This window comes from Podarcis tiliguerta (genome assembly GCF_965153285.1).
Source record: "Podarcis tiliguerta genome assembly, chromosome: 5".
Classification (NCBI taxonomy): Eukaryota; Metazoa; Chordata; class Lepidosauria; order Squamata; family Lacertidae; genus Podarcis; species Podarcis tiliguerta.
Genome location: NC_139538.1, coordinates 90,574,627 through 90,594,073, shown reverse-complemented (window position 1 = coordinate 90,594,073; position 19,447 = coordinate 90,574,627). Strand labels below are relative to the sequence as shown.

Sequence of the window (19,447 nt, the reverse complement as noted above, 5' to 3'; positions counted from 1 at the left end):
CCGAAGACACTTCCGGGTCACGTGGCCAGCGTGATGAAGCTGCATCTGGCGAGCCAGCACCAGCGCCGCACACGGAAACACCGTTTATCTTCCCACTAGAATGCGGTCCCTATTTATCTACTTGCACTTAGGGGTGCTTTCGAACTGCTAGGTTGGCAGGAGCAGGGACCGAGCAACGGGAGCTCACCCCGCTGCGGGGATTCGAACCACCAACCTTTCAATCAGCAAGTCCTAGGCTCTGTGGTTTAACCCACAGCGCCACCCACGTCCCTACCAAAATGAGCCCAAAATACCAAGCTATAAATGTGAAACATCAATTATATTGTCAGATTTGGCCAGTATAAACAGCCTGGTGCTCTTTTTAAAACAATCACTATGTTTATGTTGGGAAATCAAAATAATGTCCTAGATATGCTAAACAAGACAATATTTTCTCCAGAAGTGGGCTATTAGTACATTTTAACTAAATATGAAGCAACTATCCTATCTTGGGCAACATGAGAACGCACAGCCTAATTATAAACTCGTACTCTTCCTAATAGAGTGCCATCTATTCAATGTCTTACCACATTATTAGAACAAATAAGCTATCAAGAAAATGATTTCATTGTTATTATATTGTTTCCACACATAACAATGCCATTGCAACTTGAATGCCCGGAACTCCAGTTTGGAAATATTTGAATATTTGCATTTGTCATCGATGCTTTTCAGTCTCTGTTCTTACAGATGCAGATAGTTAATATGCAGCTGCTTTTGCTTACTGAAAGCAGAAATCAATATTACTAAATTATTCAAATGTAATAAGACAGTGCATGGTCATGTGGATGTATCAAGACTGCCTAGGGAATGTTGTTCCCACTATTAAAGCAGGGCCGTGTTTGCTGCCCTCCTGGTGCCCCATGTATAAGGGACAGAAGCCAGGCTCCTTACCTGGATAGGAGAGCATCTCTGGACCCTTTTCCTCCCTCCTGCCCGGGGAATACACCTCATCCATACTCTTTCCTTCCCTAAAGGGGACAGGGTTGCACAGGAAATGGTCTCTGTGAAATACATACCCTTTGAGGCGGCAGTGGGGGTTGTGCTGCTGGCAAAAGGTGACATCAAGCCAGCCTCTCAGCTGCTGCCTGTGCACCCACGAGCCAGGGACCTGTCGGACGTCCTGTTTCAAGGTCAGTACTGTTGACAGAGCTGTGCTCATGAGCTGCTCTGCCTCCTGTTCAGCCTTCAGGGGCTTTAGTATTTTCCTTGCATGGGTGGTGAGGGTTTAGCCAGGCGGTGCCCCTACTGCCCGTTATCTGGATAGCCTTGTCAGTGTGCTCCAGTGTGGTCTGCAGACCTGATCTGGATGTTTGAGGCCCCATAACTTGCTTTCCTTTCCTTGGCATTGAGCTTTACACCATGGATCTGCAGTGGAGCTGTAGCTTCTGCTCACTTCTCTCGTCCCTACTGCAGCCAAGGGAGCCAGATTTCTTTTCCCCTCGGTCTGCCTTGCACTGCTTCCCTGCTCATCTCGCAGCTGTGGAAGGCTGGTTGCCACCCCGTTCTCTTCTCCTTGTTGTGGCAACTCAGAAAAGAGGAAAATCAATCAGCCATGGTCCTCTCAATGCTGCTACTGTGCATGGAGGAGTGAGGGAAGTGGAGACACGGGGTTGTGGTTCCCTCCCTTGAGAGCCAGCAGTTTTTGGCTATGTGTGGTTTTGCAAATACGTACGTACTGCTTCTGGAGCAGAACCCTCACATGAGATGGGACCACACTGTAATATATTTTGTTCTGCAGAGCTTTCCATAGTTAGGATGTGTCTCGGGGGAAGGATATGGTAGATGTGTAAGAAAATGTATAAAAATACTCAAGCGTAAATTGCTAGTTTATTGAAACAACAATAATACAATTTGTAATCCGTAAAGATAGAAGGTATCAAATAGGAATTAATTTATTAAAATTTATTGCGCTTGCACTACTGTTAACTGCTTGTCACACAATTCAACAACAATCTAAATTAGTGTGTTGTGTGTTGCCTATTTATAGTATTATATTGTAAACAATTCATTAAAGGTAAAGGTAAAGGGACCCCTGACCATTAGGTCCAGTCGTGACCGACTCTGGGATTGCGGCGCTCATCTCGCTTTATTGGCCGAGGGAGCAGGCGTAAAGCTTTTGGGTCATGTGGCCAGCATGACTAAGTCCCTTCTGGCGAACCAGAGCAGCGCACAGAAACACTGTTTACCTTCCCGCCGGAGCGGTACCTATTTATCTACTTGCACTTCGACATGCTTTCGAACTGCTAGGTTGGCAGGAGCAGGGACCGCGCAACAGGAGCTCACCCCGTCGCAGGATTCGAACCTCCGACCTTCTGATTGGCAAGCCCTAGGCTCTGTGGTTTAACCCACAGTGCCACCCGTCTCCCATAAACAAGTAATTACACGCAACATATTCCCGCTGATGCATGCTGGACTTCCTGACAATGTACGACAAACTCACCTGCCAACACTTGCTTGTTAAGCCCTGTCAGCAAACTTGACCACTGATCAGTGTGTTTACTTGGAAAATAAAGTAATCACTACAACTTTAACTCTATGTTACATAAGTAAACCCATGGGGCGGATGAGGACCAGAGTGAAGCCAGGGGCAGAGATCACAGGCCACCTGCCAGTGGCCAAGTAGGCAGACAAGCTGTGATCCATCTCCCAGGCCTGGATGAAGGTGAAAAGAGGACACAAAGACTTCAAAGCTCAATATGGATAAAGGATTGCCAGAACAGGAACATGAAATGGTAGAGTTGGAGGCAACAGTGGGTGAAATGGAAAAGTCCTTCACACAGGTGCTTCGAGAAATGAGAGTTGTGATGTTGCAGAGGTGGAAAGAAGCCATGGATGGAGAGTGGCAGAGATATACTGATCTGGCAGAGATAGAGTTGAGTGAGAAAGGACTCCGTGCACGACGTGGAGTGAATTCAGAAGAAAGAGCTATCAAACCTCTGGCACTTTTTAGGGGAAGGGAAATGGAACATAAATGGAAGGGATTTAAAAAAACAGGATGGAAAACCACAGGAAATGCAACAGAAAATGGGAATTGAACATAGGGCACTGGATTCAAATTAATGAATAAATAATAAGAGAATTGTGGAATCTTATTTTAATATACACTCACAGTGGGCTCTTGATATTATGCATTTTGTGTTTTTATGTTGTGATTTTATGTTGCAATCACGCTGAGAACTACAGGTCTATAGGGCAGTATACAAATTAATTAATTTTGATTACAGAAAAACCACTGTTGAAATGTATTAATAACGATAGAGAACCCCCTTTTGGATTTTTTGTGTAAAAAGAAAAATGAACTAATCTGAGTCATTTGGGTTGGAAGACTGGGCAAATATTGCCTAACAGAAAGTAGATCTGTTGGATATCATTCTAAAGTGAGCATTTGGAACAATTTCATTTATGTAACCAATAGACAGAAAATCAGAAGTCCTTTTTATTTTTCCTCTTTTCTTCCCTTCGCTGTTTCTTCTTTCTCTGTGTTTTCATTTCATTTTATTTCGATTTGTTTCTTTCATCTTACTGAACTATGACAAGGTTTTAATAAAATATTTTTTAAAAAAACCTCCGTATAAAACATTTGACTTCATTTTACACACACACACACACACACACCAATCATTATGAGAAAGCAGTATGTAAGTTTAATAAACCCATTAAGGCCATTAAACACACAGAGAAACTCTCCCCTCGCCCAGCCTAGAAAGAAAACAACTCTGTACACGCTCAGAAACACTCCCGTCGCTCCAACCGGAAGAAACAATTGTGGAACAAACCAGGCCCGCTGTCCTTGCTGCTCGACGAAGGAGACCATCGAGGCAGCCGCCTCGCTCGCTGAGCGGCCGCCGCCAAACTGAACTCGAAAGCGCCGCCTCAGACTCCACGTCTATATAGTCCCGCCCACCGTCGGCTTGGATTGGCCGACGGCGCGCAGCGACCGGAAGATGTCAATCAGGTCGAACCCGAAGCCTCGCCTCGATTCGTCAAGCCCCTCCCATCCCGTCACTTCCTCCCCAACCCAACCTGCTTTTACAGATTCCTGCTCGGAAAGCGAAAAACATCGCAAACAGAGAGAGAGAGGGACAAGAGAAGAGAAGAACGGGTGTCAGAGGAGCGCTCTGATTGGCTGCCTTGCTTCCCTGCGTCAGCCCGTCGCGCTAATGGCACGAACCATCCTGCTTTGAAGAAAAAAAAGGGGGGGAGCGGAAGGAAGGAAGGAAGCGAGTGAGGGCCCTTGGGCTGGACTCGTCTGTCATCCGAAGGCCGGGGGGGGGGGAGAGGCGGAAGCGCTTTCTCTCCCAGGGTGCATTTCGCGAGGGGGTACCGAAGGCTCCCTCAGGATTCTGTGAGGAGAAGGAGCAGCGCGGGCGGAGGCGGAGGCGGCGCCGTGGCGGCGGCGGCGGCGGCGTTTGGTGCTCGGTCCAAGATGGCGGTGCAGGAGTCGGCCGCTCAGCTCTCGATGACTCTGAAGGTGCAGGAGTACCCCACGCTCAAGGTGGGTGGGCCGCTCTCCCCGGCGAGGCCCCTCCGGAGGCCAGAAGGCGCCGAGGCCCCGCTTACTCCCAGGCCTCCGTTCCTTGCCTGGCGGGGGGGGGGAGACGCCTCCCGGCATTTCGCACTAAAGCGGCGGGGGCCTCCGAGGCGCTCCCGAGAGGAGCGGGGGAAAGGGGGGGGCAGAGAACGAGAGACGCCTCTCTTGTTATCGTGTATGTGTGTGTGTATGTATTTACATATGCATGTGTGAATATATGTATAAATATATACACTATACACACACACACATATATATAATATACAATGTGTGTGTGTGTACATATATATATATGTATATATATATATGCACACTATATACATGTATATATGTGTGTGTATATATATATGTATTTATGTGTATATATATATATATATCGGGCCCCAACGTGGCCTCCCAGATGAACACCCACAACTCGTCTGTCCCTTATTTCAACCCAACATATATATATATATATGCACACAAAATATGTATATATGTGTGTGTGTATATATATATATATATATATGTATATACTTATATAAGTATATATGTATATATGTGTGTATATATACAGTGTATATGTGTGTATGTATATACACACACAAGGGACGCGGGTGGCGCTGTGGGTTAAACCACAGAGCCTAGGACTTGCCGATCAGAAGGTCGGCGGTTCGAATCCCCGTGACGGGGTGAGCTCCCGTTGCTCCGTCCCAGCTCCTGCCAACCTAGCAGTTCGAAAGCATGTCAAAGTGAAAGTAGATCAATAGGTACCGCTCTGGCGGGAAGGTAAACGGATTTCCGTGTGCTGCTCTGGTTGGCCAGAAGTGGCTAAGTCATGCTGGCCAAATGACCCGGAAGCTGTACGCCGGCTCCCTCGGCCAATAAAGCGAGATGAGCGCCGCAACCCCAGAGTCGTCCACGACTGGACACCCCACCCCCACGATACACACACACATATGGTGAGAGACTTAATCTTCATTTTGTGTGTGTATGTGATGTGGTGAGAGGCTTCACCCATGCAGCCTTGTCTTTGCTATTCATGGTATTTATCTTGCTAGGTTATCTTAAAAAAAACAAACCACACACACAAAACATCCGACACGACTTCCACTTGAGTGCAGGAAGCTTCTGCAACCAATTGGAAGCCGTGCCTTGGTTGCTGAACAAGGCTTACGTTCGACAACCGAGGTTTGAATATCCATTTAAAATTTTCACAGCATCATCTGAGTTAACAAAGAGTTGGATATGGTGTCATTAGAGCACTGATGAGTCTGGCCCCCAAATCCCAAGATGACTTTCAGTGCTTTCATTACAATTAGGAGGAACATATGGCCATCCAGTGTTGGACCACGGTTCCTGATGTTCCTTACCATAGGACATGCTTGCTAGAAGTTAAATCCTCAACATATGGAGGGTTACAGGGTCCCCATTGCTGATGTAGATGTAGTACCCCTACTCCTCACTTTAAACATTGAGCAGGATACCATGTTTGATGGTTGCCAAAAACTACCAGGAGGTCCAGAAGCATTAATAGGACTTCTATTTGCCTACACCAGGATGATGAATACTGCTTCAGTAACAATGCAGCTGGAAATCAGATCATGGAAAATTCCAAAATCCAAGTGTAACCACCTGCTCAATGAGCACCTTGTTTCCAAAGACTTTATTTTTGACCAGCTAATGCTTGGAATAATCTTGAGGGTTCCATAGAGGCATGGACAGACTACAATAAGAATAAATATAAATTAGAGGGGGGAAATAAAAAGTTTGCTTCCATGTTTCTTGTGTTGATATACAGCAAGGGAGGCCAAGGGCTATCTGGGGAAAGCTCCTTAGAACTAAACTGATGCAGAAAAGAGGCAAATGATTCATTGGCATGGCCTTTTATCTTAAAGCCTAAACGGAGGATCTTGATAACAAGGTACAAACATTTTAATGGAAGAGAGCTATTAATAAAAGGTGTAGCTCTTCCTAGTACACAATAGTGATGTCAAAAGTATGTTGGCTTGAGTCATAGTATAGTCATAAGGTGAGTAAATCAAATTGTATATAGGAGCCTTATAGCTGGGATGGAAATAATTCCGTCATGATTAGTGATAGAAAATGAAAACTGGAAAGGCCTCTCATCTCTTAGGTATGTGTAGTAAAAATTGCACAATTGACTGGAAAAAAACAAGCCTCATTTTGCTCTTTGAACTTCTCATGTATTGATAACATCTTCAGTATGCTTTCCCATTCTTCTGCACCTTTTCTCTTTTTTAAAACATATTGCTGAATCAACATGATCTCCTGCTTGAGCTTTACAAACTTCCATGTCCATTAGGAACAGAAGGGAAATTGAAGAACTACAGTCTATTTTAAAGATATTGGTCATTGTATTATAGCTTCAGAGGACATGTGTTTTTATTTCGTAGTGGGGTTATGAATGTTGAGTGAAGTCAATTTAAAACCAGGTACACTTATTTGTTTGTATAAGGCTTTTCTAAAATACCCCTTTTATTAAGGATTTTTAGTTGTCTATTCCAGCTAATGAATTAAACATCAGAATTAATACACTTTTTTCAGTTATTGCAGTGTTGGATTAGTGAGAACAGTTTAATGGTGACCCAACTTTTCAAGCCAAGTTGGCTGCAAGCGTACTTCAACATAGAACCCATGGGCCTTGTCATATGCAAGGGTGGGGGGGAGGACTGAGGCCAAAATTTGATAACCTCCCTGCAAGCCCTCATGGTGCTTTCCCAAAGCTAGCTAAGCAAGGTGTGGGATCTTTGGAAGGAAACGTGTCCTAGAGCTCTTCCAACTTATTCCCAAAGCTGGGAAACAGCTAATTAGGCTTGGGAAGGAGGTGAGAGGGCTCTAACAGTGTCCTAGAGTCCTCTCACCTCTTGCCCAAAGCCCAGAGCCTTGCTTACCTGGCTTTGGGAAGGCCGCACGAGGGCTCTGGGACATGTGCCAAATGTTGCCAAAAGCTGCATGCAGCCCTTGGACAGTTTGTTGGACTGCCCTGGTTTAAGCTGCTGTTTACATTTAAGGAAATGAACTCTGAACTATTCAGACCTGCTTACTTGGTGGTTATCATTGGTTACTGTTAGAATTGCTGTTTATATGGTTCAGATTTTCTACTGATGAATACCACCATTTATTTATTTACAGTACTGTGTTGGGTTGAAATAAATGACAGACAAGTGTCATATGGGAGGCATCTCTCGAGCATGTCTCGGAGAGTCCCTTTTATTGAATATTACAGCATTGCCACATATGTGCTTGTTGCTGATTGGTTAACACAAATCATATGCAAGAGTTGCATATAGGCATTAATCATCAATAGATTAAAGGTTGGGAAAGGGAACACAGAATTGGACAGGTATGAAAACCTACTAGTTATTACTAGATATAGCAAAACTTAAAAGGGCATAACTATCGCATTCATAGATGTGGTCAACCATGCATTAAGAACAGGTCAGGGTACGATGTTTCATGAACTCAATGTGAACTAAACATTCTAGGGTGGGTGAGGAAGGAATGCTTCAGCTCAGAGCGGTTTGCCAAACTCATGTGCAGAAGCAAAACCTCCCATCAGTACTGTGCTATATTATACAAAACTATTCAGAAGTAAAAACAAAGCACAATGGGATTGCTGAGTGTATATATGTGTGTGTGTGTGTATACACACACACATACATATTTCCACTGATGCGTTGCTTTTTTAGTTTTGCAAATAAAATGAAATCACAAAATGGTTTCCAGCATTAAAATAAGGCAACAAACATCATAAAATAATCAGACAATAGGTAATTCTTGTTAATTATACTTTGCGGTTAGGTAGGAAAGGGCAAGGAGGAGTAAGTAGGCAGAAAGCAAAGCAGTATTCTTTTCATGGTCCATCCAGCAAGCAGCACTTGAAACATCTCCGCTTTGGGCATTTTCTTTGAATGGTCCACACATAAAGGAACTCGGTTCATTTTACATCTTTCCTGGTTTTTCATCTGTGTTGTCAGTTACTTGACTAATACAGTTCTAGTACGTTCATCAATGCTCCTTAGGTTCCTATAGTGATCTCAGTTGATGACATGCTGCAGTATGTTCCAGAATCTCAAGAGTATTGTGTGAAACAAGTGAAGTGCTCAACAGTGTATAAAATATAAAAAGGTTTAGTGGTAATGATATATTGAAATTTAAAAATGTTACATATGTCTAGAAACTTAGTTTGATCTGTCTGTCTGGAGCAGAAATTAAGAAAATGGTGGTGGACAATCATGCCTAGTGTTTGAAGAAAGCAATGAAAGGAATACAATACCGTTCCCTTCTGCCAAACCAGTTGTGTGGAGGGAAGCAAAACATTGTAGGTCATTGCACTCCCCCAAGCTGGTACCCAGCAATCTCTCTTCTTGATAGAAGTGGCATGAATGCTTGGAGCATTAGTCATACTTGGTCTGTAATTTTATTTACTTACATACCGTATATAGCACTGATTTTATTGTCTTTGTAGATTTCCCTTTCTTGCTTATTTTATGTATAGGTTTTACTTTATCTTTGATAATGGCAATATTTGTGATGCCATTTTTTGGTTTTTCTATGTAAAAAAAGATTAATCAAAGGAAATTCAGTTTTATTACCAGATGTTTTGCTTCATGAGTGGGTCTTTTGGTGCAGGTTTATGGGTAGAATGCTGGATCTACATTTATTTGATCAAGCGTGTCTTTTACATGTAAGCTCTGGAAGCCAGCTTACATATAAAATAATGAAATACAATTAAATTAGTGCTGCCTATATCCCATCAACTGTGTAGTACTGCTCTGGAGTGGCACCGCCCCATCCAGATGTTAGGTTGTTTTATCTGATTCCCATCTCACCCAGTTGTTGGAAGTTGAGTAATCAATTGCCTTGTTCATCTCCTCCCCACTCCCGTTACATTATCAGTGGCAAAGATGTGTTCATGGGTGGATCATCTGTGGCCCTCCAGATGTTGTTGAGCAGCATCCTGAGAGCCACAGATTTTCATTCCCTTGTATAGTTGAATGAACCAAGTCTAGGAGACCCAAATTCGAATCCTTGTTTGACAATAAACTCATTAGGTAATGTTGGGGCAGTCATGTTCTCATTCTCACCATACTGTTAGTATAAAATCACTCAGACAACTATGTATGTTGTTCTGAACTTCTTGGAGAATGGCTGAATAAAAAGGTAATAACATTTGTTATGCTTTTTAAAAATGAAATTTAGCAGTAACAGCTAGCAAATTTATTCAGGGTGTGTATATCATTTTATTTTTTTAAATCTTTGTTCCTATAATGTCAATATTTTAAAACTGTTTGAACTGTTAATGTCCATCCTTATGGCAGGAATCCTCTGCACTTTACTAATTGTATTCATATGTTGTGTGAATATTTTTATTCATACTGTGCACTCAGTGTTAGAAACTGAGATAGGAAAGCTAGGAGCTGAATGGCACATTAAACCTAGGTTATGGGTGCAATAATGGAATGTCTAGGCACCCTTTTTTATAACAAGAATACAAAGCTGAAAATGAATGAACTGCAGCTAAAATACTATGTTCGTTTTTCACATGGTCTAGTCTTCATCTGAAGACTTCAAAAACAAAGTTATGCTTCCCCTGCCACCCCCACCCCCCCGCCATATTCTTAAGGGGGTCCCTTCTGCAGTCTTAAGAGAGTGGCTGGAAGTGGGGAGGCAGAAAAAGGCCCTCCTTTCCTTCCACTCTGCAGAGAAGCCCTCGATTCTCCCCCCACACCCTTTCCTTCATATAAACAGTGCTTTTTTTTCCTTAAAAAATGTTTAGGGATACTCATAATTTTCCCACTCATATTGAAATACTGCCCCTCAATGAGGCCAAACTTAGATTCATAAAATGTTTAGGGGTATGCGTTCCCCACGTTCCCCCCCCCCCCAAAAAAAGCACTGCATATAAACATATCTTTTTGGCACCACAATTAACACATATTAAAGGCCTGTGCAACTAATGGCATAGACACCCCCTTGAGTGTCCAGTTCGCAAACCTAAGACTTCAGGGCCTTTCAACGATCCCACTCCAAAATTTGTTTTGATTTTAAGCATCACTATGTGACTGAGGTAGGGACGCGGGTGGCGCTGTGGGTTAAACCACAGAGCCTAGGACTTGCTGATCAGAAGATCGGCGGTTCGAATCCCCACAACGGGGTGAGCTCCCGTTGCTCGGTCCCAGCTCCTGCCAACCTAGCAGTTTGAAAGCATGTCAAAGTGCAAGTAGATAAATAGGTACCACTCCAGTGGGAAGGTAAACAGCGTTTCCGTGCGCTGCTCTGGTTCGCCAGAAGCAGCTTAGCCATGCTGGCCACATGACCTGGAAGCTGTACGCCGGCTCCCTTGGCCAATAAAGTGAAATGCGTGCCACAACTCCAGAGTCGGTCACGACTGGACCTAATGGTCAGGGGTCCCTTTACCTTTACCTTTATGTGACTGAGGTAGATAACACTTTAACATGCACTACTTAGACCATCATAACTAACTGGCTAGTATATTTCAAATTAAAAGCACACCATACATTAAAAGTACATTAAACAAGGCAACTAAAACCTAAACAAAGCATGTTGGGTTTAAAAGAAAAGAAATTGTTCAGGTTCCCAATCCATGCACGTTTTACTTGGGAGGAAGCCCCATTGAACTTTGTTGGGATTTACTTCTGAGTCACAGTGGCAATTTTAATCTGAAATCTTAGGCGCAGTACTGCGCCCAGAGCTCAGAAACTGCTCACGTTTATGAAATTCCCTGTCGCAAAACGCACCTAGAACAATGGGAGTTTCGAACACTGTGTGCCCTGCAATATAATTCTCTGATGAAGGGTGGTTAAGAAAAAATTACATTAGATAAATAACTAAAACAGCTTGCAGGGCTGATCCTATTCATTGTGTGATCCTGTTATCTCCTTTTCCATGGCAGCATAGTCCATTCTCTCTGTTCTCCAGATCCCGCTGCCTTCAGATTTCATATGCTTCTCAGTGGGCTCCCTGTAGTTTAACCTCTACTCAAGTTGACAGAAGCATTTTAAGGGTGCACAGGTTCTGCCCAGCCTGTTTGAGGTCTTAACAGCAGATAGAGAGAGGCTCAGCTACACCCATTTATATGAAACAGTTGCATTGTGATGCAAAAATCATTGTACTGGGAAAACAGAGAGGGTGCTACTTGCTGTTGGTTGTCTTGGCGTGTGGAGTGTTTTTGAATCCTCTGGGATTTGCACTAAGGTGGATGTAAGACAGTTGGAACAGCTTATAGGTTTGTGTCGAGGAACTGAAAATCCTCTCTCCCATTTTTTGCTCAGCAGTGGTATTATGGTATTTTAATCCACTCTGAAAAGAATAATAGGGATATTTAGATGGGTGACCTTGTGCAGTGGGTGAACATATGAGGAATAGTGAGACTGTGCTCATAAGCCATTCTTCATGCTCCCACTAGCCATTCCCCTCTCCCATGCCCTTGTGTCTATGAAGGGGGGGGGAACTCTGTGACAACATTGTACATGTGTAGGCTTCCTTTCACGCAGAGGTCGAATGCACAGCCACCATAAGTAGGTGGCCAGCTGATGCCCTGGAGGGACATGGCTTCTCTGTGCCATCCCATCCCATTTCCTCCTCGATATATAATGGTGCTTATCTGAAGCACTATTCAAAAATCTGGCTAAAAGTTGATTATATAGGCAAATACTTGGTTACAACAACGACAACACTTTATTGCGGCCGTAGACCAGCATAAGGAGGAAGGGGTTAGGTTTCTTATGTCTGCTGTGTTATACCTACAGGCAACTGTTTTATAACAGTTGGGGGAAAAGGTATTTGCTGGCACTTCTGTACTAGCATAATAGTTTGCGTAGTTCATACTGCTCTTCAGCCAGACAAATTTCTGAAGGCTGGGATTATTGAGCGACAAGGTCAAGACAAATAAATACAAAGAATTCTTTAGAGTGTGTTGGATTTCAGGAAGCAAATAAAGAAAGAATGGTCTGTATTGTTTTTCAAATATGAATGGAGGGGAAGTTTATTAGTTTTCTATCAATGCATACATTTAAAAGATATATTAAATGTAAATATATTAAATGTAAAAAAATTACTGTTTAATTGTGGTTTTATAGTTGCAGTTACCTATAATTTGAATCAAAACTTTGAATAAAGAGCACTGAATGTATTTTCAAACACTATTAAATAAGAGGATTCCAAATTCTGATAAAATTATCACATCTTTTGTCTCTTTTGTTCTAATATATCATGTTTGGGTCATAAGGGCAATACCTATGTCTTATCTACCTAGTCTCTATTTTTAGTATCCCTGCTAAGTAGCTCTAGGCTCGTAAGCATTTAAGGTGCCCTGCACAATATGCTCCTACAAAAGCTGCTGTACAAGCCTAGATGTTGATTGTGGTCCAACTTCATTTTGACTCTTATGCTCATGCCCGTCTCATCATTTGGGGCATCTCATGTATAACTAGCAAGCAAACCATTCCTGTGGATGTTATATAAAGTTATTCTAAATCTCCCCTAAATTCTGAGTGAAAGCAATAAATTTAAAGCATTTGTAGCATTGTAGCCTTTTGGGAGGAATTCAATTCCTGCCCCCGAGGCAGCATAGCAAAATCTTGAGGCAAAATCTGGTCCAGATGTGTGCTCACTGTGGTAGACCCACTTGACGTGTTGCAGGAGGCCTGCACTGTGGTTTTCACAAGAAGTCTTCATAAATGTTAGCATTTGGTATGCTGAGGAATATAAACACCTAATTTAGACTCTATCAGAAGTAAGTGGAACACAAAAATTAGACTCAGATTGCAGCTTCTGGCTTTACAGACATTTATATCTGCTTCATTAGATACTTGATCAAGACTAATCCAGCAAAGGATACTACATAGAACATATCAAACGCCTGAGTGCTTTAAGTACTTTGACATACTGAGTGAGACCTGCAGCTAGAGATACAGATTAGAACACCTTTATGGAGGGAGAGCCAACTGGGTATTTTAAAAATATATTATTTTAAAAAAATTATTGAGAGTTTTCCACATAAGATACAGTAAACATCTTCAAGTAGGACTGGAAAACACACCTTCAAATCTATGGAAAGTTGTTGTCCATCAGTGGAGACCAGGCTTCTCCAGCTTGGAGTATGTGCTGTACATTGGGCAAAGGCTGGTGTAATGAGCTCAGCGGGCCAATGGTGTGACTCAGTAGAAGGATGCTTCCTGTCTTCCTAAATAGAAATAGAAAGCACGAGAGTTTTGATGTAAATCCTGTTTTCTTCTTCTTCAAGGTGCCATACGAAACGCTGAACAAACGTTTCCGAGCTGCTCAGAAAAACATTGACCGAGAGACTAGCCACGTAACTATGGTTGTAGCAGAGTTGGAGAAGACGCTGAGCAGCTGCCCAGCTGTGGATTCTGTGGTTAGTCTCCTTGATGGAGTAGTTGAAAAACTCAGTGTTCTGAAAAGAAAGGTAAGTTGGGTGGCTTTAAAAGAGGTTTAGACAAATTCATGGAGAAGGAGAGGGCTCTCAGTTGCTACAAGCTACAATGGCTGTGCTCTGCCTCTACAGTCAGAAGCAGCAAAGCTTCTGAATGCCAGTTGCTGGGAACCATGGGTGGATAAGACGTCTGGTTGGCCACTGTGAGAACAGGATGGTGGATTAGAGGGGCCATTGGCCTGATCCTGCAGGCTACTCTTACGTTCTTTAGGAGCTATGCCAAGAAAGAGATTACATCCAAAACACAAGGACTTACTAAGAGTTGGCATCTTTTAAAAGGTCTAGGAAGCTACAGATTTGTTTTTGATGAAAACTTAACTTCTAAATGTTTGTTTAAAAAGGTTAATACAGTGGTGCCTCGCAAGACGAAAAGAATCCGTTCCGCGAGTCTTTTCGTCTTGCGGTTTTTTCGTCTTGCGAAGCAAGCCCATTAGCAGATTAGCGCTATTAGCGCTATTGACATTTTAAGGGCTAAAAACGGCTTTTTAAGGCTTAAGGGATTAGTGGTTTTGCTGCTAAAATGCTTTTAGCAGCTTAGCACTTCAGAAAAAGGGGTTTTGGAGCGAAAAAAAATCGCAAGAATTTTTGTCAATTTTCGTCTTGCGAAGCAAGCCCATAGGGAAATTCGTCTTGCGAAGCGCCTCTGCAAACAGAAAACCCTTTCGTCTTGCGGGTTTTCCGTCTTGCGAGGCATTCGTCTTGCGGGGCACCACTGTATTCTTCAGCCCCCAAATGACCTAACAAGGAGCTCAGTGTAGAAGTAACATTATGCAGAAAAAATAAGGAGTAAACCAGGTTGGGAAAATGCAAATCCTTTTTGCACATAAAACCAAAATCATGTATTGGCTTTGCTTACCCCCACCCCAGCAAGGTGGAGAGCTTTTAAGATTTTAAGCTCTTCTGCCTGCTTACCATGTGATGCCTTCCCAGAACCCAGTATGCAAGCCTGGGAGCTTTGAAGCTCGCTGCCTTCCACGTGCTTAATTTGTGTGATATCAGCTGGTTGGCCACCAAGCACTGAAGTTGCAGTCGTGCAAGTTAAATGTGTGCACATTGTGAGTCGACTGTACATAGTGTTGCACAGGTTCTGGACCATAATTCAGCACAATTGTGGCTGTAGTTAAGCCCATTGGTTTAAGTGAATTGTGTCTATCTTTGTATTGGATTGGGGTTATACATTTTTGATGGGAACATTTCACGAGGTTCTGGTCCCCCCCAATATTTTAACTATACGTGTATGATGACTGCAAAATAAGCACCGTGTGTTACTGAAAAGTCATGTTCTGCCCTTTGTCAGAAGCCTCAGCTTCCTTTGTTAAACAGTTGCACGTTCATGGTATGACAGTTGATTCCTCCAGTATCTCCTTTAATTACAAGGATGTTAACAAATAAGTGGTAAATGGTAATAATGGCTGTTTTTGTGTGTCCCATAGTCCTGGGTAGAATAGTATATGTTTCAGCTATGTATTAATACTGTGACTTGACTGTTGCTGTCAGGAGCTCGTTTTACTCTCGAGTAGGACCCTGGCATAGACACATGCCCGACTGGCATGTTCTCTCCCTCCCGGTCGATCGTTCGGGAGCTTCAAAAGCTTTCTTCAGCCCGAACATCACAGCGACCAATGCCAACAGACATCGGCCCACTTAGGGATCCGTAGAGTCTTCGCAGCTTGCGTAACAGACCTCAACAACTCAGCATTTTGGCTAATCTACTTTATTTACATATAAACACACACGGAGCACTGCAACATGGCTCCCTCTCTCTCTAGCATCAGACAGCAAAGAGAAAAAGAACAAAGGACAATAGTCCCACTTCACGGAACACAGTAACACAAACATCCGTCTCCGTCACTTCCCACTCTGTGGAGTCAAAACATACACTGTCATGTGATAGACAAAAATCCGATGACTGCAATCATGGAGCAGGAATTCTAACGGTTGCCAGGGTGGGGTGAGGATGTTGTATTTCTTAGTAGGTTGTATATATTATTCTACATTTACATGGTAGAAAATGTGAAATGTGGAGTACAGACCTGTTCAATGTAACTTCTGACTGAATTATGGGTTTCTTGATATAGGCAGTGGAATCAATCCAGGCTGAAGACGAGAGTGCAAAGCTATGCAAGCGCAGGATTGAGCATCTCAAGGAGCACAGCAGTGACCAACCAGCTGCTGCTAACATGTGGAAGAAAAAACGCATGGATCGTATGATGGTGGAGCATCTCTTGCGATGTGGCTATTACAATACAGCTGTAAAGCTGGCCAGGCAAAGTGGTATTGAGGTTGGTATTTGCTGTGATGAAGTACAAAAGGCTGCTTTATTTGGTACTGTCTGGAATCTAGATAGCTATCTGCTCCCCCCTTGGCTACTTTCAGTTATTAGATTGTTATTACTACTGCTTATCTGGAAGACATCACTTTCCTTGAGAAAGGAAAGGTTGTCGTGGAGACCTCGAAGGCAATCATTCAGTGCTGGGGTGCCTACTGAGTCTTTAAGGCTGGGAGACTAGATCCTGATTTTGGGGGAGGGGGTGGTGTTATGGAGGCAGCTTTCTGTTGGGGTCAGGCATGGTAAAGCATGGTAAGCCACAAGGCGGAAGCAAACTCTCTATGTTCACTGCCTTGTGTTATTCCTGTATTGCTGGGGGTTGGACTAGATGTCCCACAGGGTCGCTTCCAACTCTGCAATCCTGCGATCATGCCTCTTCTCTTCCCCCATTCTTCACTCCGTATTTGACCCTATGCCTGACGGGATCAGCTTTCAAAAACCAAACATAACCAACAAATGGAAGACTACAGCATATCAAAGAGAGTACTAAGCTTGCGTATTCCTCTCTGTCCTTCAGTTTCCAAGTACAGGAAGGTTTTATACTGGAGAGAAATTGAACATTTTCCTGGCTTGCAGCTTGAAACTGCAGTTCAGAAAGTATTTTCATATACCATTTTAAGTACCGATGCTGTATCTGACTATGTATATCAGATATAAAATAGTAGCAGCTTCTTATTTGGGCATTGGGAATTCTAAGAAACCAAAAAGAATCTGCAGTTTTGAAAGGCTCATTTTTTTCCTTTTTTAATTATTTTTAAAAAAGTAAACCCAGCTTTCTTAAGTGTGTACAATTTCACACATCAAAAAGTGGCCTTTTGTCCTGTGAAATGTTGAAATTTGAGAAGGTTGGGAAGTCCATAATCCCAAGAGAGAATGCACAAGCTCCATCTGTCTTCAAAGACTCACCAGCAGTTTTTCAAGCCAGTCCTTCAGAAATCTGCATTTTTAGCTATTGAGCAGAGGAATTAGCACGAATTGTAACATCTTTAGCATTATGTCATTAAGGGGGTGGAATGTATTCTCGCTCACTGGCAATTTGATTACCTTCCCAAATAGTGTATTTCTTGTCCAGGTGTGGCTGTTTGTCATAGGTGATGAAGAATTGGGATCCATTTGTATTTGGACCCTTATTTGCCATGGAAACAATTCCATGAACACTGTGTTTTAAGTATCCACTCTATTCATCTTCAAATCTTATGCCCCAAAAGCTCTTTCCTCCTTTTCTTTTAAACAAATTTTTAATGGTTTTTATACAAATACAAGAACCATTCAACACTTATCCAACAGTACATCTAATGGTGTCAGTTTCATCCATTGTCTCCAGATATACGCTTACAAATTCAACATTCAAACAAATTATTTAACGTAACCTCTCCACTGAGAATATTGAGTGGTTGGTACAAGGTCTTGATTTTGGTTATTAACATAGTTCCTCCTTTTCCAGAACCTGTTGGATCTTTGGTCTGCACCATAAATCCTTTGATATTCCATTGAAAAAATACAGCCATTGTAGTAGTTAGTAGTGCAGAGTGCCAGAAAATTTTCACAAGCCTTGGGTGCTTTTTCACGGAATAGCTCTCTTTTAATTTATCCCACATTGGTATGTAGGGTCACAGTCATCTTTGCTGACTAGGAATGCAGAGCATATCAGTCAGAAGGGGCAACACCATTTGAATCTGTCAGGATTTCACAGCTCTAAAAAGGTGCGGATGGGACTCCAGGCAGCCTTGCCACTCTTCTGCTCCTCTTTGAAAGACTCATTCTGCCATCTTGATTCAATATGGAATCCAATTATATCCACTTAGACAAAGACCTGCTTCTTGGTCTCAGGAATCATCATGCAAAAATTTGGTTTCAATATCATAAGAGGAGTCCAAGTGCATAGAAAACAAACAAGTTTCCAAAATATACTGTATATGTAAAAATTCTCATTGGCCTATACAGTGTCGACAGCTCCAAGGACAAAGAAGAGGAAGAGTTGAAAAGTACTCTCAAAGAAGAGATCTCTAAACCTCATTACTGTTTTTCTTTAATTTTTCTTTAAGCAGTAACTATATTACAGTACTTGTATTAATAACTTGTTTGTTGCACCTGTAGTATCTTATAGCTTAATTATTTCAAACCTTCTACTACTGAAGACACTCTAGAGAATAATCCAAAGTCTTTAATCTTACGATTCACCTGCTTCTAGTTTACAAAATTTCTCTTCTTTGGTGAACAGTTGTGGAATTGACATTTTGTATGGTCCTCTAGACACAGGTCAGGACTTGAAGGTAAAGTGCCCCAAACTTGCCAGAAGCAGGGTTATTTTGTCATGCAATGAAAAGATGCTTTTGGCATTAAGAAATGCACATTGTATTGTGTAATTTACAATGCTTGACTTGCAAGTCGCACATCTTTGCCTCTGTTCTTTTGTATAGAAAAGCAGACTAACTCATCGTGTTTGATAGAGAGGCAGGGGTTCATTTTGTTTGGATACAGACCTCCGTATGTTTGTATTGAATTCCAGTATTTTAAATCGGGTTATTTTAAAAAGGAAATACTTAAAAGCTTGGAACCAGAGCACTGCACAACTAGTTCCACATGTTCAGGGAACTTTAGCTATGTTTTTTGAACAGCCCCCCCCCCCCCCCCCCGTACATGGCAAACAATTCTTTGACACTGAAGAAGTTTTGAAAAGCAGTTTGTGACAGATTATTGGGGCCTATTCCTCAAAGGGAAAAAGCTAAGATTCCCTAGACACATCCAAGCCCTTGAGTGTACTTAAAATAGCTCTTCAGATTTTGCCCAGTATAAATGCTTTATTTTTTTATTTCATAGACATTGACTAGGATTTGGATAAAAATCTTCCTTCATTAAGGAAAAGGAGTTTGACTGTCCTTATGTTGGTGCTCTGCAAATCCCTCCCTTGTCCCCACAAAAAGGAAAAACCTCAACGTTTGGGTCATCTTGAAAAGCTCGTTAGTTATCTTAACGAAAGCTGTATATGGTGTCATTCCTCTGGCTCTGGTGAGTAACTACCTCGTCTCACTTTTTCTTTCTCTCTCTCACACCCCTATCTCTG

The 19,447-nt window shown here is 42.4% G+C and overlaps 1 protein-coding gene and 1 pseudogene across 5 annotated transcripts in view; one reads left to right on the top strand and one right to left on the bottom strand.

Moving 5' to 3' along the window:
* MAEA (macrophage erythroblast attacher, E3 ubiquitin ligase) overlaps positions 1-19,447 on the top strand; it is a 71,013-nt gene that overhangs the window by 35,453 nt on the left and 16,113 nt on the right. Inside the window, exons 2-4 of one of the 4 annotated variants that reach the window (XM_083440891.1) lie at positions 4,438-4,537; positions 13,845-14,027; positions 16,133-16,336. In XM_083440891.1, coding sequence (XP_083297017.1) covers positions 4,469-4,537; positions 13,845-14,027; positions 16,133-16,336 — 456 coding nt within the window. In that variant the 5' untranslated portion in view covers positions 4,438-4,468. Of the gene's footprint in view, positions 1-4,048; positions 4,538-11,713; positions 11,826-13,844; positions 14,028-16,132; positions 16,337-19,447 lie in introns of those variants that run through there. The other 3 variants (XM_083440892.1, XM_083440893.1, XM_083440894.1) reach the window with 3 other exon arrangements.
* Positions 17,333-19,446, bottom strand: LOC310677755 (peptidyl-prolyl cis-trans isomerase-like 3; annotated as a pseudogene). The gene is made up of 2 exons: positions 17,809-19,446; positions 17,333-17,591 (listed from the first exon to the last, which is right to left on the bottom strand). The product of its transcript is annotated as a peptidyl-prolyl cis-trans isomerase-like 3 (transcript).